At 37.7% G+C, this 27229-nt stretch overlaps 1 protein-coding gene across 27 annotated transcripts in view; it reads right to left on the minus strand.

Annotated features, from left to right (window-relative positions):
• The window catches only part of SOX6 (SRY-box transcription factor 6), a 492935-nt gene that overhangs the window by 153701 nt on the left and 312005 nt on the right, over positions 1 to 27229 (minus strand). For all 27 annotated transcript variants that reach the window (XM_087879414.1, XM_087879426.1, XM_060687705.2 and 24 more), the window contains 2 exons: positions 8985 to 9157; positions 3681 to 3749 (listed from right to left, as the gene is read on the minus strand). In XM_087879414.1, coding sequence (XP_087735540.1) covers positions 3681 to 3749; positions 8985 to 9157 — 242 coding nt within the window. The remainder of the gene's footprint in view (positions 1 to 3680; positions 3750 to 8984; positions 9158 to 27229) is intronic.

Below are 27229 nucleotides of genomic sequence, written 5' to 3' on the forward strand. Positions count from 1 at the left end.
CAGAGAGACAAAAGGGAGGTAGCAAAAACCACAAGTAATTGACTCCCACCTCTCTTATCCCTTCACATCCATGTCACAACAAGGTCCAAACTATTAGTAAAAAATTGACTTGAGTAGAACAGGCTCTATCTACAGACCTTCTCAAAAAGTATGAACCACAGGGCAGAAATCCAGAATTAACATTTGAAAAGGGCTAGCGGCTTTCTTTGCCAGCACCAACGCTCATCAGGCAGATTTTAATTTAGAAAGTAATTTGCAAATGTTTGGTCTGCATGCAGAGCCAAGAGTCAGAAACATTTTCGATAGTGCCGTATTTCCAAATTGTGCTGAAATTTGACTGTTTCTTCATAATCTTCAATAAATATTTTATATTATCATCATTAATTAGTCTAAATCACAAGAAAGGAATCTGTTATGAAATTATATTAATTTCAGGATGGCTTCAGTACGTGTGACTTTCTTTAGATTACCTATTGAATAAAAATTTACATGGAACACATGTATTAATGTGTTCCATTTTTATTCTGGTTGATTTCTCATTCTTAAATTATGTCTAAAACTTTTGAAGGTAAAATACCAGTAACATCTTCTTACATGTGCTTTAATTATTTTTTTAATGACCTATATATTTTGTCAGTTGACAAACTTTTGGCAGCAGTTATTTATTTATGCAAATACTTAATAAAATAGGTGCACCTTTAAATCCGGAGTACTGAAATACAAGTAGTCACATGCTCCAGACATCCAAATAACTGCATGACTAGCTTCAGATGCAGATAGGAAATTTCAATGTGCTTTTTCAAGAAGCATTCTGACAAGGCAGAGTGGTAGGATCACTGATTTTCTTTTCTATTTAAAGTGCATTAGGCTTTACAATAATGTTGCTACTTATTTAAGCAATAAGTATAAGCACTGTCTTTTGAAGAATGTTTATCTCTTTGTAAAGTATATTTCTAAAACGTATCCATTGAAAGCACAGTCCTACAATATATTACGTACTCAAGCATTATGACTTAAGCACTGAGGACAACTGACTCTTTGCTGGGTAGAGCTTCTATTTTTAAAGTTATTTCAATTTTACTTATTCGATTTAAGAAAACAGATTTTTAAAAAGACAAAAGTCCCATATATGTCCGTTGTAATGAGCTGCTTAAACATCACCTACCTAACGTCTTTTGCGAACCACAAACAATACATTAAATATAAGTCTCATGTTACAATTCTAACCGCACAAAAGCATGGCAGCCATTCCTTTAAACTTGTTTGCACGCCTGATATGGCACTGACCCAGCAGCTTTGATAGCAGCTAAAGCAATTCCTTGCAAGATGCTCCAAGAGAAGATGAAACAACCACCAGAATCCTGGCAAACAACATGGAGGAGAAATGCTTAACCTGCTTGAAATCCTTTAATGAGTTTTCCCAATGCACACAAGAAAGAGAGGCAATCCACAGAAGCTTCTTATTCTAAACAGGCCCTCAACAACTGAATTGGCAGAAAGTGCCAATATGTTTGGCAGTGGCTAAACTCCATAACTTAGTGGGGGGAAAACAAAAGGTTAGAAGAAGATAGAGTGGAGGCAATTTAGTTGTTTTTAGGCAAAGGAACTGCCACTTGGTCCTAGTGATGTATCTGTTAGCCTTTGCAAATACAGAATACAAAGCAATAAACAGGGAATTAACTACAGGTAGTCCTTGACTTACCAATATTCACTTAATGACTGTTCAAAATTACAATGGCACTGAAGAAAGTAACTTATGGCCACTTTTCACACCTACAACAACTGCAGTATCCCCATGGCCATGTGATCAAAATTTGGATGCTTGGCGACTGACATATATTTATGATGGCTGAGGTGTCCCAGGGTCATGTGGGTTGCCTTTTGCAACCTTCTGACAAACCAGGTCAATGGGGAAGCCAGATTCATTTAACAACTGTGTTACTAAGCAACTGCAACGATTCATTTAACAACTGTGCCAAGGAAGGCTGTAAAATGGGGCAAAACTCACTTGACAACCATCTTGCTTAGCAATGGGCATTTTGGGCTCCACTGTGGTCATAGGCCGAGGACTACCTGTAATGTTCTGAAGTAACAGTGCAGAAAAGGCAAAAAGAAGACAAAATTACCTGTTTATAACTTTCTGTAACATAGTCAGTGGTGGGCTGCTGCTGGTTCAGACGGTTCAGGCGAACCGATAGTTCCGACGATCAGCTGGCCCCACCACCCACACGCCCTATCCCATCCTATATTTCCTTCTTTCTGGCTCAGCTGATTCCCGTGGCACAGCTGATTTCTGCACGTCTGCTGTTCTACTTATTGGGGCTGCCTTAGAAGGTAAGCAGCTGAGCTTCAAATTGCTGTATTGTGAACGCTGTGGGCAAGCGAGTTAGGCTCGTGCACCAGGGGTGGGTTCTACTTACCTTTACTATCGGTTCGCAATAGGGCCACCTGCGTGAATGTTCTGATGACGTTAGGGTCAGTGGGCAGAGCCTCCCTCTGGTTTTACTACCGGTTCTATAGAACCGGTCCGAACTGGGTGCAACCCACCACTGGCTCACAGAACCGGTTGTTAAACTGGTTGCAGCCCACCACTGAACATAGTGGCCATTGGAAGTAAATTGTTCTTTCCCTGAGAACGACCACCAGGAGGCATATTATGATGCCAGCAATAGTATCCAACTAACTATGCAAATTGTAGACAGATTTTTTTACTCTCAGTTCAGCAATTTCTTGGACTACAAAACAATCCGTCTGAACAAGAAGAATCCATTCATCCTCCCATAATAAAGCAGGTGTTAAAACTGAACAAGGTATTCAGAAACTGCACAAGCAACCATCTTTCCAGGATTGTACCATTTTAGAGTAGAGGAGCGGTTCTCAGACATAAAAGCAAATACAAAATTTAGACTGCAACTTTTTGCACAAAAACATAAAAATGATTCTGTGGAATCGGGCCAAAGAGCTCCTCAATCCAACATCTTCCCTCACAGTGCATAATCATTTGCAATAGGAAGTTTTTTTGTTGCTATGATTATTATTATTTTTTTAAAAAAGGTTTGTTGGTAGTGGTAACTTTCAATAGCCATGATGTGACACGTTTATAAAAGAAAAAGAAATAACCACAACAGTTATTCATTAAAATAACATTACCTTTTATATCATTTATCTTTGGATACATTCAAGAAGGGATGTTATAATGAATGTTATTTCTTCCTCCATACAAAATTAAAACTGGAATTGGTGCTCGTGGCACATATACAATAACATCTGCCACCTACAAAATGCTGCTGCCCTCAACACTTATTGTATACCTACCCAGCAAGAGCTATAAATGATTTATGTAATAACTCTATCAATGGAAAGCTGTTAAGTCTTCATTGTAATAAAGTGATCCATAAACAACAACTGAATCACTATTTTTCCTCTGGAGCACATGTTAAACTATCTGTTTACCTTAGCATTAAATGGTCAAATTTAAAACAAATGGATATCCTTCAAACAAAAGCTGTTTATTAGAAAATATAGCTTCCACCGAAATATTTTTCACCTTTAAAAAAAAAATAGCAGACCTTTGGAAGCTTTGCTAGGCTAGTAGAGTAGAAGCAATTTTATTTTAAAGCCTCCCCTCCCTCTAAATAGAATTTAAGAATAATCAGCAGAGAGCAATAAAACATACTGACCTGGATTTGCTGCTGCAGGAGATTGATTTTATGTTGCTGCTGCAGAAGTTGCTGCTGTTGTCTTGCAATCTATTGGAAATAAAAATTTCCATTAAATTAAAATAGAGATATTGAAATTCAATATTATTCAGAGAGAACTAAGTCCTCTTGATAAATTCTAAAATGTGCAGGCTTTGCTACACCGAATTTTACTCTTCCATGAGTTAACTACAACACCACAAGAAGGTTTCAAAGATATTATTCATTAACCCAATCTTTAAAACGTAATCAGGAATACCTGGTTAAGTCATCATGCATTTTATTGATTAATTTACATTTTTAAACTGCCCATCAGGTAATGGCCACTTTAATCAGGAGCAGATTAGACAAAGGGCCTTCTCTTTCAGGTCGGCAGGGGCAGCCCCACTTTAATTCATCTCATTCTTTGTCAGCCTTCCAAGGTATACCAGATAGGAAATACAGCCAGATGAACTAATTTTACTTTAATGTAAGGTTACATTAACAGAATCTTGCAAATCTGAAAGTACAAATCTCCCTCCATCTCAGGGGTGAAATCCAGCAGGTTCTGACAGGTTCTGGAGAACCAGTAGCAGAATTTTTGAGCAGTTCGGAGAACCAGTAGCAGAAATTTTGAATAATTCGAAGAACTGGCAAATACCACCTCTGGCTGGTCCCAGAGTGAGTGGGAATGGAGATTTTGCAATATCCTTCCCCCAGGAGTGGGGAGGGAATGGGGGTTTTGCAACATCCTTCCCCTGGAGTTGGGTGGGAATGGAGATTTTGCAGTAACCTTCCCCTGCCACACCCATCAAGCCACACCATACCCATCAAGCCACACCCACAGAACCGGTAATAAAGAAATTTGGATTTCACCACTGCTCCATCTCCTTTACCTCCTGAGAACTTTGACACAAGGGGTTCCTTCTGAGCCTCTTTCTCCACCCATTATGCAGCTGCGGGCTGTGCCATCTCTTATCTGACTGTTTCCTAGCTAGCATCTATTTCCCCAATCTCCCAAGCAGGGATGGGATTCAGCCTATTCGGACCAGTTTGGGTGAACAGGTAGCTCCGAACATCAGCTGAGAGCGAACCAATTCACTCCAATGATCAGGTGGGCCCAGCCGCCCACCCCTGTATTATACTGAACTATATTTCCTTTGTTTGAAGACACCCAGCTGATCAGCAGATTGCCGTGCCTCAGCTGTTTTACTCAGTTTTAGAGCTGATTTTAAATGCACCGTGCACGCTCAGCAACTGGTTGTTACACTGGTTGAATCCCACCACTGCTCCCAAGGTCATTCTCACAAGCTATTACATTCTTGGAAATGAGTTTGTGAAGTTATTTGGAACTCTCTATCCAAAGCAGGTTTTTGAAGTGTATTGATATACCTGTATACATCATTTAATTACAACTTCACTGTTGGAAAAAGCTTCTCCTGGAACTGGAAACAATATATGTATTTATTATCTCAACAAAGTTATATTTCTCTTTCAACTTTATTTTTAGCATTACTTTCACTTCCTATTATTATCCTATGCTTGGTATATTTTGAATAGAAAAGTGTATTGCATCTATAATACAAACACAATAACCATAATTATTATTGCTGTTGTTTGACTTCATTGTGTTATCACTGTTGTCCTAAAAGATTAACATTTTATTGTATTATGTTGCTTTTTACTCTCAGCTACTGTATTTGTTTTGAATTTTGTTTGGCATTGTATCATTGTTTCTCACAGAGTTTTAGATATGTGATTATATCTTTTGGTTGTTCAGAGTTATATACACTGAAATAAAGAAACAGTTGTAAAGCTATGTTACTATGTTTCAGTTGCACTACTATTTAAGAGAATCGATTTATTGAATTTAAATTACTTTCAGGTTGGGGACAGCACGAAATCCTAATGTGACAAGGGGAAAAAAATCAGCAAATAGAATATTTACAAAATGCAATTTACAATATTTACAAAATGCAATGTAGCCTCGTCTACTTTATTTTATTTATTAGTCAATTTATTTTAATCTTGCTTTTCCTTCAGAACCTCAAGATGGCAGACAAAGCATCACTTCTTCAATTTTTTTCCCGTAACAACACATGTCAGATAAGTCATTTTAAGATATAGGATATATAATGGGCAAGTATATTGCCCAATACATTTTATCTGATGTTCTTTTCCAGTATATATTTCTGGAATTCTACCAAAGTGCAAAAACACAGTACAGGAAACTGAGAAAGAAGGACGTTAGATAAGATTTATATATTCAGATTGCATGGAATTCTGTAGCCTTTGTAGAACAAAAGAGGATAGCCTTTTTGTCCCTACAGCTGGTTAAAAAGAACTTCCTATACATATGGAAGAATGGGCTAACCTGCTATTTTTGTCATTAACATGTCTCTTTTCTAGCTATAGGGCTTTATTTGATATTGGTAAAATACACAGAAATGGAATTACTCTCCTGAATCTGAAGCTATAGAATTCTTTTTCCAAACTTTTAAAATAAGTTCAAAGTTTCTCCAATTGCCTTGGGGTTATAAGATTCTTTCTTCCAGACCTGTACATCATCAGGTTCTTCGGTAATTTTAGGAAGAATTACTTTCAGGGTTGGATGCCATATTTTAGCATATTGCCTTTTATCATATTTTAAATATTTTAAGATATTTGTTCTCATTGTGGCATCTTGTTATTATAAGCATTTTTTAAGGACTGGAATGGGACAGGGCTAAACGAAAAAGATTATATAAATTCAGTAGAGGGAATAAATCCATAGCTAAGACGCAACTATGCAGAGATAGGCATCATATTAAAAGTTTGTATCCAGGGTATGACCAAAACTTTGTAAATCTTGGGAGCTGATTTTATTAGAGTTTAAATGTCCGTACACCATTCACAGCAGTTATCAGTACAATATATGAGCAAATGAATATTCATATCCTTACGGAAGCCAGTGAAGTAGTCACACAGCATCTAATATTGATGGTGTTTGTGATTAAGGAGAAAGAGAGAAATGAAGAAATCCACCCCGCTACACAGCAATTACCACAGTGCAATCTCAATGTACAGGGCTTGACACCACCAAAGATGGCAGAGGAGCACCATGTGGCTCAACTCCTGAATTTTATTTGCGAATTGGTTGAGCTACATGCTCGCTTCATTGAGCATGACAACCTAGTTTTAAGTGTCATTTAATTTTCATTTTGAAATATAATTACAAAGTGTTCACTGTAAGATATCACTCGTCTGCAAATGTGTCAAGATTAATTTGTGCTAGCTTATTCACAAGTGTCAATAGTTAATTACTGTGTCATCTCTGGATGGCTAAATGACATTCTAACTTCTGATTTTTTACAGTATTCCTTTATGTTATTTTCCATTAGGGACGAGTCCGTATTCCTCACATGTGGGCAAATATTCAAGCACATAAAATACCAGACGTCACAACTCATTAAAATCAACAGAGCATACTTTGTGGTATATACTCTATAAAACATATTTAACTGAAACGATAATTCTGGTTTAAAGTCAGGTTCCTAAAAAGTGCACATTAATTTAAAATGAATGCACAAGGAACTCATGGTGTCTCTTGTTCTTAATTTTTTTATGCAAAATTTCTAATGGTTATGTAGATGCCTCTTGTATGTTTCAATTTTCTTTTGAACTTCAAATTATCAAAATAATTTACCAATTATTTTAACAATTATTTAATATGATTGTCAATATAATTGTTAAATATAATTAAATTATTTAATAATTATCTTATGAACTAGTAGGAAACACAGTCTTATAGTGAGGTAACTATTTTTTATTTTTTTTTAGAAATATTGGAATCTAGAGGAGTAATCTACTTCTATCAGACAAAAATTAATGAAAACCTACGGGACCATTTACTCAACTCTTAGGAAAGGGAAAAATGTAATTCTAAATAAACTATTAACTATCACTCCTATTAGGTTCAACAAGACATTCTTTCATGGCTGATTATAATTTGTATTTTGAAACTTGTGTGTGCGTGTGTGTGCTAAAGTAGATAATCCATATTAATAACATATTATTCACATCTGTGAGAGAGTCTGGTAAATTTCTAAGATTTGTAATGGGATGGCTAACAAGAATCTACCTAAATAATAACAATACAAAACCTGTATGGAGTTGGTTAAGATCAGGAGTGTTAAGAAAAAAAAACCTAAAGGTTCTATTTTAGCAGCTCAAGAACACACTTTACCAACTAATTGCACGAAGACAATAATTCAACACGTAACAAGCAACCTCAAATGTTGCCTTTGTAGTGAAAAGGATGAAACAATTGACCATTTCAACAGTGACTGCAGCAAAATTTCACAAATGGGCTACAAGCTGCATCATGATTGATTTGCCAGAATTAGTCTTTGGAAACTGCCAGAGATTTGGATCTGACTGTGGTAAAAACCACTGGAACCATCAAGCTGAGAAAGTTTGGGAAATGAGTGGGTTAAGATATTATGGGACTTTAAGATCCAAACAAACAGGCACCTATTGTTAATAAACATGCCTGATATAAGTTATTGAAAAGAAGAAAGTCTGCAGGATCCAGGACCAGAGGTTTAGTCCTCCAAGGTTTTGGACTCCTGCTGGAGCCCTTCCTCAGGGAACTTCTCTCCACTGATACCTTCCGATAGGAAGAAGTTCCCCAAGGATGGGCTCCCGCACAAGTCCAACAGTTCAGAAAACTAAATCTCTGATCCCGGTGACTGACCCAGATTGGATCCCGCAACATTATCCTGACACATATATTTTCCTTCATTTGTGATTTTGCTATTCCAAGTGATCCCAGGATGAGGAAAAAAATTGGAAAAATTACAAAGTATTATTGGGATTTGCAGATCAAAGTTGAACATTTATGGAAAAAGAAACCCATGATTATAACAATCATGATTTGAGCCCTTGAAACAATATTGTAAAGGACTTCCTTGACATCTGATAATATTGAATTTATTGAACTTGGATACCCTAATTTTACAAAATGAATATTGAATTTATTGGACCTGAATACCCTAATTTTATACACACACAAAAAAAAACTCTGCTTGGAACTACCTATATTCTTAGATGCTACTTTAATAATTCTTAGATCCTTGAATAGGACTTGAATGATTAAGTTTCCACCAGTCTTAGACTGTGAATCCAATTATAGATTACCAAAATATTTAATACACTAACATATACACAAGGCCCATCTCTCTCTCTCAAATTAGGACTGAGTGCAAGATAAGCTCTAATACGTTTTTTCCCACCAATGTTTTTAGATGTTAGTATTTTGTTACTTACCTGTTCTTGCTGTTGGCGAGCAAGATCCATTTGCTGCCGCTGTTTTTCAATTTGTGATGCTGCCAGCTTTTTCTGCTCATCATGGGCAGCCAGAAGCTGCTCCCGTAAACTGATGAGCTGGGTAATCATGGCAGAGAGCTGTCGTTCTTTTTCTGCTAAGCTTTCAGGGGTACCTAAAGGAGAAACAAAAGAAGGGGCATAAATAACAGACAAATAAACAATCAAAGGAAAAAACTATTTCTAGCCTACAGAAGGATAGAACTTTAAATATTTTATTAGGACATATATTAATAAATTCTGCTACTGCATTTTTCAGGTAGGGATCTTCTACTATCATCTGGTAAGAGAAAACAGATAATGTCTCCCTTCTGACAAAGAGGTAAAATTAATTAGGTAATTTGCACTAGTACATTCCTTTTTCCCTTCCACTTAAGTATAATGGCTCTTTAATGAATTACAGCGTTCACAAAAAACAGTAATATGTCATCCTCCCCAATTAAATACTTTTTAAATAAACAAAATGTAAAACAACCCTGTTTACTAAAAAAAAAAAATCTGGACTACTATTTTTAAAGTATTCCAGCATTCACAGGAAATGAATACATTGATAGGTCATGACAAGATACATTCTATATCCCTAACATAAACCTTCATTAGGATTGACACCAACTAGCTAAACTGAACCTAGTTTATACAGGTAGTCCTCAACTTACAACCATTTTTTAAAAATCATGAAAAGTTACAATAACACTGAAAAAAAGTGATTTACATCCAGTCCTCACACTTACAAGCATCACAGCATAACCACGATTAAGTGATTTATTGGGGGGGGCATTTGGCAACTGGCTTGTATTTATAACAGCATCGCAGGTCATGTGATCATCTGCCACCTTCCCAGATGTCTATGGAGATTCTCAGTCATCCAGGTCATGATTGTCCCAAAGGTGCTTTTTCAAGAGGCACCTGGACTTTCTGGTGTTTTTCTTTGAAGACATTTTGCTTCTCGTCCAAGAAGCTTTGCTTAATCGTGTAATTCTATTAATAACTGTGATCATTCACTTAATAACTGTGGCAAATAAAGGTTGGTAAAACAAGGGACAACTCATTTAATAACTGCCTTGCTTAGCAATGGAAATTCTGGTCCCACTTGAGGTAACAAATTGAGGACTACCTGTACATTCCTTAAACATATACCTGTTGAAAGAGAACTACACATAGCACAATTATAATGAATTAAAATTAGTAGGCAATTGAAGCACTGATGAGCTTTCAGGCTGAATGCCCATGGTCTAGTTTTCATTTGATGTCACAACACACACAAAAAACCCAAAACCCTAGGCCATGGAAATTAAACCCAGAAGCTCATCATGTCTTTATTGATGTCAGCTATGAACACCTACACCAGGTGTAGAAAGGATTAGCTGGAAATTATTTGCATTAACCTGCTTCTTCTATCTAGGATTATCAATAGTTTATTTATTAAATTATGATTTAATATCAGAATTATCAGATTATGTACTCTTTTTGTCATAGCTTTCGGGAAACCATTTCAATGTAAATTTCCATGGATATACTGAAACTACCTACAAGAATATCTGAAGCACTAAGAATGAGAGAATATATATCTGAAGCTAATAATGCTTGTAAAAGCTTACATAGACATCTGTACAGTAGTAATTTTCAAGTGTCTCTGGTAGTTATAGACTATATTGGTATGTTGTTATGATAGCCTGTCAGCTTTTCATTTAGTTATCAAGTTTCAGCCCCAACAAGAAGCAGCAAAAGCTAAGTAGGACAATCCTAGTTAGGATTTGGAGGGGGTGTTGTGACCTAGGCTTTCTGAGTCATTAAAACACACGAGTAGTCCCAAAAACCTCTTTTATTGCAACAGCTGTGAATTACGTTCATTCACAGCTGAGTCCCAATTAGTTGTAAAAAGTCGTTTGGGAGAAGTCCTTCAGGATAATCACCAACCTTTATCTCCCTTGACACTCTGACAAAGACCTACTTGACAAAACCACACGGATTCTAGAATCAAACAGAGATGCCAACTGGGAACAGAATTAGCAACGTTTTCTTTCCTGCAAAGTGCCCATGTGCCTTTGCTCCTCTTTTAAGCCTTATGGGAGAGGCCAATCATCTCTAGGCCTTACTCCTGAGCCGTCCCTTTTGTTTTAACTGATCGTGCCTTCTGGCAGCTCTGCGCATGCACACACTGCGAACAGGCTCCTCCTGTTCCTCTGCCTCTCTGCTGTCTGATTCTGGAGGCTCCGGAGTCCACGCATCACTCCCAGATGGTCCTGGCCCCATCTCTGCCTCCGACGCAGAACCCTCTTCCAGGCCTTCCCCAGACTCCAGGATTGGCCCATGTTCCTCCCCAGACTCCTCACTGTCCGATTCCGCTGCCAGCTCCGCAGGCTGCTGGCGCACCACAACAGGGGGAATAATCATTTCAGAACTTTTGGTAGACTGAGATACCCCAAAACAAACAAACAAACAAAAAAACTTGAAGAGAACAGCAATGTATTTCCACTATGGTATCAATAAAACTGCATGGCTATTCCAATAAGGAGTGAAGTTTCAATCAAGGACATTGCTACTTTTTAGTGAGTTTTGAGCTATATTCTCATACTGTCAAAGTTAACCTTGAAATCAGGACTTTTTAAACTATGTTTATACCAAGTAACATATTTCTAAAATATCAGCAATTTAACAACTTGGTTTCAAAGACTTTTTTCTTTTTATCTTCTGTAATCTAGAACAAAATAAGTGTGTGCCACATATGAAAAGCTGTAAGATTGTTCAGCATATTCTGAACAAAAAAATGAAGGCACAAAAGCTATAGTGTACACAGCTACAAGTACTAATAGTAATGTTACACTTTCATGTTTGAAATTAAAGTGAAGTTCAGAAACTAAATTGAACAACTAATAAAGTATTAAAAGGAAAGGATTAGCAATTGCAACTGGAAAAAATCAAAGCCAGCTAACATATCTCCTGTGGAAAGTCTCCTCATTTAGACCAAAAAAGCAGACTTCTACTTTCACACATATCTCATTTCATTTTCCACATTGTATAGTTAGAAAAAATGGTATGCAATCAATGTTTTTAAACATTGATACAAAAAGTGTATTTGTGAACAGTTTCACAATTTTAGATATCAGGAATAAAATATGCATTCCACAACTTTTCCCAAAAAAGACAATGTAAAGATTGAATATTAACTAACAGGATAATGTTAACAGTTAACATTTTAGTCTGCTCCAATATTTCATTATCCTTCCTTTTCTAATAAATGTGCTAAACAATAAACAAATCGAATACTAAAACTGAGTCACTCACTACTTTTTGGATGCATCCTGAGTGTCTACCAAATGTCTGAATTAGCAGAATTCCATTCATTCTGACAATGCAATGTATTATAGCTTACTATGGTCCTTAAAATGGGTGCAAGGTATTAACATAGCTCAGCCAGTGAGCTCATTAATGGTTAGAGCAAACCATTGATCATCCTATTTCATAAAAGTATTAAGTGTATAGAATCTATGCATCCTATTAAATAATGAAAAATGGAAAAACGATAAACAAGAAGACACACAGATATTCAAATCACATTTATACTAGCTAAAAATACACTATGTCCCAAGTAGAAGTTAGGCTTTGCATGTCCAAATCCCAGGTTAAGTCTTTCGCATCCCTAATCATTTTATAATAGGTTTAATATGAATTGCTTTAACACCATCCTAGATGAAACCATTTCGACTTTCATGGAATGCAAATTGGTGGCAGCACCATGGATTAAGAGACGGGGATAGGTATATTTAAACTCACATGGAAGCACAAGGGAATCATTTAAATATAATTTCAATTTGAACTAGTTATGCAGCAAGATATAAGGCCAGGATAGAATATTGGGCATCCCACCTGACCAACATTTCAGCCTGTGCACTAAGATAATGTTGATTGGAAGTAGTCAATTTTAGCTGCAGCATAGTGTAAACTTTGTTCCATTGGGACAAATTGTACTTCCATCTATAGCAAGATAGCTGACATCAGACACCAAAGCTGCAAATCAGGTTTCCATCTATGTTAGAAAGAAACCTTAAGAGTTTTCCTTTCTTGTTTTGTCTTAAAAGCCTCAATCTCAAGAGTTATTGTGGTCAACTCAGAAATGCCATAGGTATCCCAGTAGGAATATGAAATATTACCGTAGAAAACCATTTATAACATTTGTGGATTAAAGTTGACTTTGTCTGCTGCACAATTGCCGTGTACAGTATACATCAAGGGCACTTGTACAGAGTTGCTACTGCAAAGCCAGCTGTAATCTAACCCTGCTTTCCTTTTTCATATATGAAGCCAAGAGGCTTTAGGAAAACTGATACAGGTTTCTCAGGCTTCCATATATTTTCCTATTGAAGTGAAAAAACAGGGGGGTGGGGGAGGGATGGCAATAATTAATTAACTCCCTAGCCACCATTCCCACTAATCTATTTGCAGTGGTACAAATGCAAATAAAACACAAATAAATTAGCTATGATTGGTTTCTTGTTTAATCATACACATCATCATCTCTTTGCTACTCACGTGCTGTGCTACTCTTAATAAATTAATAAATTATCAATAAATAAGCCAAGTTGAAAAGAACATCTCTTATTTATTTTTAAATAATGAAGAATTTGCAGGCCAAAGTTGCTGTGAAGTGAAGACGATCCTTACCATGGCTCTCATCAAATAAAGATACCGATTTCCATAATATATTACCCATGACACATGCACCTTTTTCTGACTTTAAACTGGATCTGTCTGCTAACTCTAAAGATATGGGGAGGACCATGCCACCCTCCCCCACCTCCAGATTTCCAATGGGTTCTTCCTTATCCCCCAGATCACATCTGTCTTGAGTTTCTCTCAGATTTGTCAGGTGGATCAGTGCTCCCCAGGGCCTGCTCCAGCTGAAGTATTTTAATTTGACTAAACACCTGATTTATTTTATCTCTCCGATGAGAAAGACAGTTTGTCTTAATAGAGCCTGTCAGCCCACAGTCCCATTCAGAGCAATTTACAGGCAGCCAGGGACGCTGGGAAAAAGAAGAGTGCTGTAATTCTGCATTTTATTCTCCTCCCGAAAGCACCTAAAAGCAGCTATTCACAGCTCCTTGCATGTGGCATTTTAGGACTGAATTAGCTTTTTATTCAAGTAACTACATTTGTTGTGAATAGCTTATCTGTAAAATTGCCACATTCACTACTGATTTTATTAACCTTTGGCTCTGTTGCAAAATGGTCTTCAGTTAGGAAGGACCTTTAAATTTGACACATATTTTTTTTTCAAGAGACCTTTTATTCCAGCAACTTCAAATTTACTGAATTTGATCCATTGACTCTTTAACCAGTATATTCAAAACTTTTATGTCTCACCGGGAAAATCAATATCATGTGCAGAAACCTTTTATTTTAATTCTAAAGATGACACTTCTCTCTAACAGACCAACAGTAGTACATTAAGTGCTGTCATCGTTTGATGATTCTTTAAAAAAAATAAGATCCTTACACTACTAGCTCTTTGGTTTATTATTGCTGTATATTTCCATTGCTTTGGAAACCGTATATAAATCAACAAACTGAAAGTAAAATATTTATTTAAGCAAGAAGGTATATAAGCAGAACGTTTGCCTCTTTGCTCCTACAGTTTCCACTGCTAATGAGACAAGTTCTTTTTAAAAACTGAGTGGCAGACTCAAACCACATGAATAAATCTGTATACTTAATAGAACTTCCCCTTTCTTCACATTAACCTTCTAACTGGCCAAAGCTATTCCTCCAGAGCAATTATGAATACACAAGGGCTTATGCAGACAGAAGAACAGGTAGATTCAGAACTGTGTTATAACTTTGTTTAATAAATTTGTTTTGCATCCCAATAGAATGCAAAAGCCAAAGAATCATTCAGACTCAAGCTAATATACAGATATCTGGATGTAAAGTGTTTTTCTCGGCTCTGCTAGGCTGCTGGTGCAGAATCCCGGGAAACACAAGATGCTAACGCTTCAGTCGATAAACCTGGTTTATTTCCCTGCTACACAACGGCTTCTGTTGCCGCCGGAACGATAACACGAACAAAGTCAGCACTGAGGGCGTCTGCCCCTCAGCTCCATTTTATAGTTCCGCCCTCTTCTAATTGCTTGCTGTGCGAGGAACTATAATATCTTTTTTTTAAAAAAAGGTATTTGAAAGATTAGTATAAAATTAAAAGTCTTGTTAAAGATAAATAAAAGCTGATTTCAATAATATTGCATATTATGCTATACAGACACAGTAGTCCCCAGTTTAAAAACAGGTTCTGTTTCTAGTGTCTTTCTTTAAGTCAAATTCGTATGTAAGCCAGAACAGTATTGCTGTATAATATTGCAAATGTAAGATTGTGTAATGAACTATTGTGTATTTAACTTGAATTACTGTGTGTTTAATTTGAATGTTGCTAAAATAAGCTCCAGTTTTAGCTAGGGGTTGTTCTTAAACTGGGGCATTCTTACCCTAATGAGTTTCTGTATAACAAAGCATGATATAGTGAAAAGGGGTTGACATCTATAATTCACTGAAAATGATGAAGAATAAAAGGATGGGTGAAAGCAGGAGATATGTAAGATTAGTATAGTTATTTCACTGATACAGGTTTAGAGAATCAAAAAGCTATTATATTAGAGGTATCATATTATTACAAAAAAGGGATGCGATGGCTCAATGGCTAAGACGCTGAGCTTGTTGATCAGAAAGATCGACAGTTCAGCTATTTGAATCTGTGTAATGGATTGAGCTCCCGTTACTTGTCCCAGCTTCTGCCAACCTAGCAGTTCGAAAGCACATCAAAAATGCAAGTAGAGAAATAGAGACCATCTTTGGTGGGAAGGTAACAGCATTCTGCGTGGCTGTGGCATTTAGTCATGCTGGCCACATGACCACGGAGACGTCTTCGGACAGCGCTGGCTCTTCAGCTTTGAAACAGAAATGAGTACCGCCCCCTAAAGTTGGGAACGACTAGCACATATGTGCAAGGGGGACCTTTACCTTTACCTTATTATTACAAATAAATTCCTTAGATGACAAAGTCCAACCAATTAACATTGTTTTAAATAGAACATTTAACCTGTTATTTTAAAATGGAGCATAAAATCTATCTAGCACTTCATTTTTTTCAGTACCCAAAAATCTGTTATCTGAATTGGGAAAAAAGATTAGGATAATATTAGATAAGCAGTGGTGCGATTCAATTTTTTTAACAACAGGTTCTGTGGGCGTGGCTTAGTTGGGGGTGTGGCTTGGCAATCATGTGACTGGGTGGGCGTGGCTAGCTGGTCATGTGACTGTGTAGGCGTGGCTAGCTTGTCATGTGACCGGGTGGGCGTGGCTATGTGCATAGGGACTACTCAGAGGGCTGAAAAAAGTCATTTCTGACTGGGCCTCGCACTTTTGACCAGTTCTCATACTTATGACCATCCTCACATTTATGCCCGTGCAGCTTTCTTAACAACCATGTCACTCATTTCACAACTGCTTCTCTTCACCATGGTGACAAGATAGGGCAAAAACGTAAAATGTGAGGACAGTCGTAAGTTCAAGGACTGGTCAAAAGTGCGAGGACCAGTCAAAAATAACTTTTTCAGCCCTCTGAGTAGTCCATATGCACAAAAGGACTACCCAGAGGGCTGAAAAAAGTGATTTCTGACAGGTCCTCGCACTTTTGACCGGTCTTCGCACTTATGACTGGTCATCATTTATGCCCATTGTAGCATTCTTAACAACCATGTCACTCATTTCACAACTGCTTCTCTTCACCATGGTGACAAGATAGGGCAAAAATGTAAAATGTGAGGACAATCGTAAGTTCGAGGACTGGTCAAAAGTGTGAGGACCAGTCAGAAATAACTTTTTCAGCCCTCTGAGTAGTCCATATGCATAAAAGGATACAGCAATAGAGAGGGATGAAGGAAGGGAAGGGAAATTAGAGTAGGAGGGAGGGTAAGAGAGGGAGGAAGAGAGGAGGAGAAGGAGAAAGGAAGTAGGGAGGAGAAGAAGAGGGGGAGGAAGAGAAAGAAAGAAGGAAAGAAAAGAGAGAGGTGGTAGGTTTGAGGAGAAAGATTGCTGTACAATAAAAAAGATGAAAGGGAAGAAAGCCAACCCCAAACAAATATAAAGATATTAAGATAAAGAATGAATTGTTAAACTTTAAAGAATAAAAGAGAACAAATATGAATAAATAGCAATAATTAGAAACACACATACAAACATACAATGTATTTTCTTTGAACAGAGTATTTGACCGGTTCACAAATTTAAACAGTGTTTAGTCATTTCAATTAAATTTACAATTTCTGTATTTCCTTTTTGCCATATTTATTCCTCATCTATTTTTGTAAAAAACCAATATTACCCTTCATCCTCATCTCTAATCTTAATCAAATTCAATTTTTCCCTTCTATTCTTATACCCCTTCCCATTGTCATCTATTTTTATATCCATCCTCACATTGGTTAATTATGTAATATTAGTTGTTTAATATAAATTCAACATTTTAATATAAATCAATTACTTATATAACTACCTTTTTTGTATATTAATCAATATGAACATGAATATTCCAATTATTTCCATGCAATCCAATTTCTTACAAATCAATTAATTATATTTACCAATAATAATAAACCAAATAATTTCCCCCATATATTCCTCCAAACCACAACTTAACCATTTCTGCTTTCAGAAATATACAGTTAATAGTATCTCAATTATTACAATTCCCTAGTTAAATAGAGCTTTTTTTCTTTTGTGTTTTAAAATCTTTCCCTAAATTTCCCATTGTTTGCATCTACCTTTTTTGGTGAGGAAAAAGAAAAGAAATCTGCCTGCCTAATTATCCATCGTTGCAGCAACAGCAAAGCAGTTTCAGTTTCGTTTTTCAGGATAGCTAGGGGGAAAAAAAGTTGCTCCAGCAAGCAGCAGAGCCGTGAGCAAAACAGCTGAGTCAAATCAGCTGAGAGTCAGGACCCGATCTAAGCAAGGGCTAATTAGCCTATGCTGAAGCTCCGCGGGCCAATAAAATTACAAAAAAACACCGAACCATTTGTTAAATTGCTGGCTTGCCCGCCCCTCGCCCACCACTATTTATTGGCAATAAATAGTGGTGTGGAGGGGCGGGGCAAGCCAGCAATTTAACAAACGGTTCAGCTGCACCACTGGCTATAGGGCGGCCCTTTGAAGCCCCGCGGCAAGAATTTGAAGTTTTTTTTCCTCTAGCCATCAGCTGGGACTCCGGAGGCAGCAATAGATTGGGAGTGGGCGGGGTGAATGAACGGCCGGCGATCCAACAGAGCAGAGAGTGAGGGTGAGTGAAGGCGTGGAAGCTGCTTTCTCCATCCTGCTCTCTTGCGTCCGGAGCCGGTGGGGAACCACGTGGTAGCCCACATGGATCCCAGGCAGCGGAACTCAGGCTAGGGAAGGGATGGGCAATTGTGGCTCTTTTACAACCTGTGGCCTTCAACTCCCAGAATTCCTGAGACAGCCAAGCTGTCTCAGGAATTCTGGAAGTTGAAGTCCACAGGTTGTAAAAGAGCCACAATTGCCTACCCCTGGTTACAGTAGGCTGGCACCGCGGGGGTGGGAGGCGGGGCGGGGCGAGGGGTGGGCGAGCCAGCAATTTAACAAACGGTTCGGTGTGCTGCGGGGCCAATAAATCACAAAAAAACACTGAACCGTTTGTTAAATTGCTGGCTCGCCCACCCCATTTATTGGCAATAAATAGTAGTGCGGAGGGGCGGGGCAAGGGGCGGGGCGAGCCAGCAATTTAACAAAGGGTTCAGCCGAATCCCCTAGAACCCCCAGAATCCCACCACTGTAGATAAGTACATCTCATTATTGGCACATTAAAAATAATCAAAGGTGGAGCAGTACATTTGCAAATTATTATTTAATAAAATATATTTGTATATATGTTTTTGTGTCCAAAAACTTAAATAGAATGCTCAGTATAAAAAGAAAGAGTATTTGATTTCAGATGCCCCAAGAAACAATTTTATTAAACTCTTATACAAGAGAATGCAGCAAACATCAGATAGATGGTGATATTTCTACTTCACAGGCTATAGGCAGCCATTTAACATTTACCCTGTTTTATTAGGTCACTTTTCAAATGCCAGAAAAACAGGACAACAAAGAAAACAAAAATAAACTAAAAGGGGTCTAGAAAAGAGAATGTAACAATTGAATAAAAGAACTTCTGAGATAAAAGTCACTTTGTGGTGACTTTCTATATCCAGGCATCTAATTTAAGTTTTAACTTCAACAGCAGTTTTAAAAGCTTTCTACTCTGAAGAACCCCCAAATGTATCATAAAGATAAAAGCTTCGGCCTTCAACCACAAAAGACTTCTATTATCTTATCAGTCTTCAGTTAAAGCAGCAAAACCAATATGACTAAGTTCTCAATGACTTTTTTCAGTATTTCAGTTACGAAAGAGAAAGACCAAAGCCTGTCAGCTGGATAACTGCAGTACCTTTTTACAGTATTCCATGATTGTTTAGCAATTGTTGCGGCTTCCATACACTGTGTAGTCCTTTGTCAATAAAAATAACCCAAAGACTGCAGTTGTTCATAACATAATTTGCAAACATGCTTTAGTCTAGAGTGAGTCATTCATTGAATGCACAGACTCCACCCAAATCAAAGAAATATGCTAATTTAAACCATTTCCAGACGCCGAGTCAGTAAAGAAAATTTGGAGAAGGGAATTACAAATGATTATCATTGTTTGTTTTGTTCATTATTTCATGATCATTATTTACATGTGAGTGGGTTACATCCAGTGGTGGGTTTCTACCGGTTCGCCCCAATTCGGGCGAACCGGTAGCAGTGGCAGGAGGCTACAGCCACCCACCAGGACATCATCATGGACGCAAGATTCTGCGCATGCACAGAAGCGCCATGCGCAAGCGAAGCAAGTGCGTGCATGCACATGCTCACAGTTCCGAACTGGTAGTGAAGGTAAGTGAAACCCACTACTGGAGTAATCACTGTTGTCTTTTGACTCTTTTCAATTGCAGGTTGGTCTTTTTTCGAAAAGGAGACTACACCAGGGGTGTCACACTCAAGTCGTCATGGCAGCATCATGTGACATATCAGGACTTTTTCTCCTTCGCTAAACCCAGCATGGGCGTGGGTTTAGCACATAACGCATCTGACCCATGGGCCGGGAGTTTGACAGTCCTGAACTACACTAAAAAAAGGAAAGAAATTGGCAAGCCATAGGCTTTTATTTTGCAACATAAATTCCTGATAACTCTTTGCAAAGAACTGAATGTACACACCATATGCAACAGACTCACATCTTAGTAACCTCTTGTTTGGATTCCTTGTAATGGGACTCCTCTTGAAGAGCATTTGGAAGCTACATCTGGTCCAGAATGCAGTGGGTTGGGTTGCTTTTGACATTTCACTACACAATACATGCAAGCTGCTGTTCCATAAACTGCAGTAATTTCCAACAGCTTCCAGGTGTGTAAGTTGTTGGTTATCTATATGTTTCTAAAAATCCTGTATTTGTAACCTTCAATTACAACCCTCTGTAATTATCCTCTGGGTAGTTGATTATAATGGTGTAAAAAAGAGAATGCCAAATTTTCTCTCCTGAAACCTTGAGGAGCTTCCAGAACCAATTTGGTCAAGTAATTAAAGACATTTGCCTAGAAACCAGGAGGCTGTGAGTTCTAGTCCTGCTTTAGGCACAAAGCCAGTTAGCTGGCCTTGGGCTAGTTGCTGTTTCTCAGCCCTATAAAGGAGGAAATGGCAAATCACCTCTGAAATCTTGCCAAGAAAACTGCAGGGACTTATCTAGGCAATCGCCAGGAGTCAACACTGACTCAACAACAGCAATAAAAACCAATTCAGAAAGGATTACTTAGCGTGGATATGCAGTCTAGATTTTTTTTTCTTGTGCCCAAGAATACTTTCAAATATCCACTTTACATCATTTGGTCCACAGCTTGGTCATGGGGTCTGCCAGTTTAGGGTGACATTCAATATTTGATAATATTTGGTGCATAGAATTTTGGACATATTAATTTTCAAAGGCTTTATCTAAAACAGGGGTGTCAAACTCAAGGCCTGAGGTCCAAATCTGGGCCATGGGGTACTTAAATCTGGCTTGTGAGGCCGCCTTGGAAACAGTGAAGGACTGGCCCATAGTGCCTCTGCCAGCAAAAATGGAGCTCGGGAGGGCTGCATAAGACCCTCCCAAGCTCCGTTTTCACTGGCAGAAGGTTGCAGGAGGCCGTCACAGCTGAAAACAGAGTTCAGGAGCACTCAAGAGCACTTGAGCCACCACAGGCTCCCCTGACACGAGTGATGTCGAGCTGGCCTCACCCACACTGGCCATGTCCCCCTGCCCCCCCCCACGAAGGTCAAACACAACCCTAATGCCGCCCTCAATGAAATTGAGTTTGACACCACTGGATCTAAAACATCCATAAAATTTCTTAAATGTCTTCACTGCAATTTGAGCAACTAGATACGTTGTTGGCAAAACATAATTCTCCTTTATTCAGATGGAAACTAGAGAGCCCATCATGAATGTGACAAGAATGCTGATATGATGACTTATTTAACAACCACATCACTTAGTGACCAACATTCTGGTCCCTATTGTGGTCATATGTCAAAGGCTACTTGTAATGAACTATACCTATTTTAAATTGTGCTAGTTCTAGAATCTAAAAATCAGTATTTCAATGAATATGGCAAAAGTCTCCCTGGCCTTAACTTAGTTAAATAAACTACCTGCAGTTATCCTACTATCTGATTATAACAATCCTAATATCAACCACATTTATGGCTCCTTTCACTATTTATTTATTTGTATACTTTATTATTTTTTACAAACAATTCAAAGCAGCAAAAATATCCCAACATACCTATTTTTATATATACTGTGTTATATTATCTGACTCTCTTCTGTCCCTGTTTCAGCTTTTGGATTTGTCAGCTAGCAGTGATTCTTTATATGGGATCACCTAAGTCAGTTTTCACATGAACTACTGATCACTGTCTAGCATTAGAACATTCTCCTCAATGAAGAATATAGCCCACTTCGTTGCCATTTCCTTCAGCCAAATATCAATACAATCTGTGGGATATTCCACCAGCCTGCTTGTCATGACCATTTCACATTGAGCTGTGAATGTCCAGAATTGATCCCGGTCCTCTCCGAATTTCTCCAGCAAGCTCACATAGGAATACAGGAGCATTGGCTGATCCACAAATTGCACTGGAGTGGATTGGGACAAATTTTGAACCAGAGATTACCATTAGTGGTTTCATGCCTTCTGCAAATTGATCACCTATGCATCTACTTCCTGGTGTTTCAACAATACTACTGCCAACCGCTTGACAGATAAGAGTTCCTTGAGGATTGGAAGCCATTCCTGAAATCCCTCTCTTTGGAAAAGAGTATGAAACTTGCAAAATTTATGTTGGCCATGTGGGGTAAACCAGATAGGAATCACAACCAGATGACCTCATTCTACTTTATTGTGAAGTTATACTGACAGACTCTTGCCAGTCTGAAAGTACAATCCTCCCTCCCTTTCTCCTTTACAGCCTAGAAACTAGGGAGATTCTCTTTGAGCCTCTTACCTCATCCACTATCCAGTTGCAGGCTATGCTGACTCTTATCTGACCATTTCCTTGGCAGATCTCTCTGTCCAGTCACCCAAGGACTTTCCCAAGTACAGTGAGGACAATTAACATTGGAATAGTTTGCCATCAGAAGTTGCGGGTACTTCATCACTGGAGATTTTTAAGAAGAGACTGGACAGTCACCTGTCTGAAATGGTATAGGGTCTCCAACTTGAGCAGGGGATTGGACTAGAACAGTGGTCACCAACTTGTGGTCCATGGACTACTGGTTGTCTGTGAGCAATTTTGGTGGTCCGCAGAAAAATTATTTACATGTTTTATATTGCACTAAATCAGGGGTCCTCAAAATATGGCTCCTGGGCCGGATATGTGCAATGAAAATTTGTGTTGCTGCAGAGTCTCCCTCTTTGGGGTCTTTTTGTGCAGGTCAGAGGGGGGCAGAAATTCCGACTTGGAGTCTGCTTCAGCCTCCTGGTCCAGGGCTTTAGGCAAAGGCTAAAAGGAAGTGCCGCTGGTGGCAAGGAGCCAGAGGGCCTTGTTCCAGTGGGATTACATCATGGAACTGGCTGATCGTCTCAGCTCACTGAGCCTCCAGGTGCCGGTACCTGACCTTGCACTCCCACAGGTTTTTCCTCTGCTTGGAAAGCCTATGCTCATAGTCCTCAGTAAGGTGCTTCTGCTGAGTTTCCTTCTCGGCCAGATCCAATTTGAACTGAACCAGCTGTTTTGACAACTCTTTCTCTGGCTGCTTAGCTCCAACAACTGCTTCCTGTTGGGGCCCTAAGGAGCCCAGGCAGGCAAGCGAGGAGTGGCTGGGAAGGGAAGGGCAAGTAGAGGCACGCAAGGTGCTCCTCAATGTGAGTGACATCAGTTGACCACGCCCACCCAGTGACATAACCACTAACCATGCCCACCCAGCTGGTCATTTGGCAGATCATATTAGTGGTCCATGGGATTTAAAATTATGAATTTAGTGGTCCCTGAGGTCCAAAAAGTTGGTGACCCTTCAACTAGAAGACATCCAAGGATCCTTCCAGCTCTATTCTGATTGATTGATTGATTGATTGATCTCTCAGTACTAATACCCTTTGGTATATGGTATAATTCACAGCAATGCATTGATTCTTTTTTAATTTCTTTCTTACCCTTTTTTTCATGCTAGAACTTGACAACTGCTGATTTTAGGTGAACAAGAAATGTGCATCATAAACTGTGCATTTTACTAGCAGTCTATCACTATTTTATTGTGGGATGCATTTCACCACCATGTAGTCTTCACTCTTACTAGAACTTTCAACAGCTTTTTTTAAAAACTCAGCAGTGGCTTAGTGCAAAGATTCAAAAAAATAAGAACTAAAAGTTCTACATATTTTATAGAATAGTTACATTATTCTGTTTTGCTAGCTGTCTGCCATAGAGGCTGGTTAACCAAAAAGTGAATTTGATATCTTCATGGGCCTGGTTCAAAAGGAATTCTACATAGTTGTATTATTTGCTGTAGAAAGAAGAAATGCATGTGCACTTTGGATGTAACTTCTCACATTTTTCTTTCCTGGACCACTCATGTTATATATTTCCTTAAAGACAAGCTTGTTTTTCACAGTTTTAAAGCTCCTTGCTAAGTAAGGCACTTCTCGCTTTACCCATCATCAGTTATTATCCTCTTAGAAACATCTGAATTATAAATATGGGTCCTATTTGATATTTCTATTTGTATCTTGTTGCTGGTATCCTTAAGATTTATACTGATTATTTCCCTATGACTATCATTAAGTATTGTACCTTATGATTCTTGACGAATGTATCTTTTCTTTTATGTACACTGAGAGCATATGCTCCAAGACAAATTCCTTGCGTGTCCAATCACACTTGGCCAATAAATAATTCTATTCTATTCTATTCTATTCTATTCTATTCTATTCTATTCTATTCTATTCTATTCTATTCTATTCTATTCTATCCTGTGTTTTAAGTACAATTTTAAGTTGCTAATTTAATTTATTTGAACATTTTTCATATCATACAAGCACATGCTTGCCTCTGAACATTTTTTCATTATTTCTGTTACAAATAATAGAGATAATATTTAATGCCAAGAAAAAACATTTACATAACTCATCTAAAATTTTCTAAAATAAGTTTTAAATCTTTCTAAGATTTATCTGAAAGAATTTAATTTTGTTGTATTCTTCTAGACAAGAAGAGAATATAGAATTGTATATATTCTATATATTTGTATATAGAATATCAAATACACAGATGATTTTAACATCCAGAAGTGCTTTATTGGTGAGATGGGTGGCATATAAATTTAAAAGATACGTAAATATAAATTCACAAATCCATCTGTGCTGTGTCTTTTAGGAGAGAAAGCAATTACTGTTCTTTACATCATTTCCTGTTACTAAACTTTAAAATTTTGCAAGATTAAAAACTAATTCATATGTTTATTTCAAACTTTATTTTCAGTTCATGACAACTTTTTTATTATCACAGACTGAATGAGCCAGTATCAAAACAAATCTGCCAATACTTAGCATACAGTGAAATAATAGCAAACTAAGTTATTATGAATATCTCAAACATTTAGAGGATATAATACCCTAGATTGAAAATAAACACGTATATCTATATATAATAGACATAAATAAAGGTAGTCTAGCTTCAGTTTCTACAATCTTTTAATTTCATTTCAGTCTCTTTATTGATATCAAATTGATATCCCATCAATTTGTTTTTTTTATAAATCAAAAGAATGTGCTCTTAATTATTAACTTAAAATAATTTGCTTTAAGATCCTGAATTCTGTTTAAAAATGGAATTTATGAAATATATGGCTGTACCTGCTTGAGACAGACAGTAGCAAACTGGAACTTTTAATCAGTGAGGCTAGCTGGATTAGACTGAATTACCATTTTCTACCTGTATTGTGCCCATTGCATTGGCTTCCAGGCAATTTTGAAACATAATTCAAAGTGCTGCCTTTGATCTTCAAAGCTTTTCAGAGCTAAAGCCTAACATAGTTGAAAGATCACTTGGTTCCATAGTGTCTTACCAAACATTAAGATCTTAAACGGAAAAAGGATCTGTTTCAGATGTTCTGACTATCTGAGGGGAGGTGACTGACTACAGAAGATTGATATTTTTGGAAAAGACACTCCAGCTGTAGAAATGCTCTTCACAGAGAGGTTTCTCTGACACTCCTTTATTGTGTTTGCAATTGCAATGTTCCTTAAAATCAGCTACTAGCTTTACAAACAAAACCATTCAATTTACCATTCAATTCATTTCCAGTTCATAGAGCAAAAAGATAGGATCCAAGAATGAATTTGCTATACCTGAAAATGACACAAACTTCTTGTATATTGACATTTTCTTCACTCTGACCTCTCCATACCAACCACAAACACAGGGCAAATATACCTCAGAAACGCCATAGAAGAGATCCAGGACATAAACTGAGATGTAAAATGGCAAGAGTATTTATTCCACTGGCAGAAATTGTTAAATAAGCAAGGCAACACCTTTGAATCTAATGTAATATCACCTCTAATATTAAGAGAGCTTGTTATAGGAAGCCAGAATTTTCCAGCTTAAGTAGAATAAAAATAGATAATAACAACCCAAAAAAGAGAGCACTCGCATTACCATTTCTGTAACAAATCTCTGTGAGTTTTATATTCAGCCAAGACAGGCAAAGCAAAATAAAAAGTCGCACGTGAACCATCTCTAACCGCAATCATCATGTTACAGAGTCAAATGCTCTTAAACTGCTGTCTGCCTTCTCCAAAGTTGAATTCTATAAGAACATGAAGTGGTTCTAGCTGCCTGAAAAAATGCACCCCCCAACTAACCACAAGCTCTTTGTACTTTGAAGGTCATGTTGCAAGAGAAGAGACCAAGCTTCTCAACCATGTACTGAAGATTCCAACATCACGATAAGCTGGCACATAAAAGAATCGGCCTACATTTTCCAAACCAGAGTTCCACCCATGTTCTTACAAGGTTCTTGTCTAATTATATCTTCAACCACAGGCATAAATATGTTTAACCAGATGTTTCTAAGCAGCTGCTAAGCAGCAATGTTTCAAATTCGTTTTGTTTTTTTGTTCATGCCTTTCTTTCCCTAACTGATCAGAATTCAAGCCATTTATGTGAAGTCACAATGAAACAGATCTTGGTCTCCAACCACAATATCTCAGCACAGTGCCTTACTGTTTACTTGGTTAGTTACAAATATATCCAGCAACTCAACAGTCACCCCAACACCACAATATGAGCAGGGAAAAAACTAGAGATAATTTATAATTTGGCAAGGCCTGAAATATGCACCTTGAGATCTTCTTGCCTTTCTATCAAAAGCAAATTTAAGAATATGTACAGGACCACCCAGAAAATTTGGAGATAAGACAGAGGTTCTGCATCTTTTACTGAAACCACAAAATTTATGACCATGGATTTGCACGTACCACATTTAAGAAGGAGCTTTAGCTCCATTATGGAGCATGCAGAAAATGCCAGACTTACATATCCATATCTCCACTTCAAAAGATCACATA

Source organism: Pantherophis guttatus, chromosome 1 (assembly GCF_059756535.1).
Source record: "Pantherophis guttatus breed Tessera chromosome 1, ASM5975653v1, whole genome shotgun sequence".
In the NCBI taxonomy this organism is placed as follows: Eukaryota; Metazoa; Chordata; class Lepidosauria; order Squamata; family Colubridae; genus Pantherophis; species Pantherophis guttatus.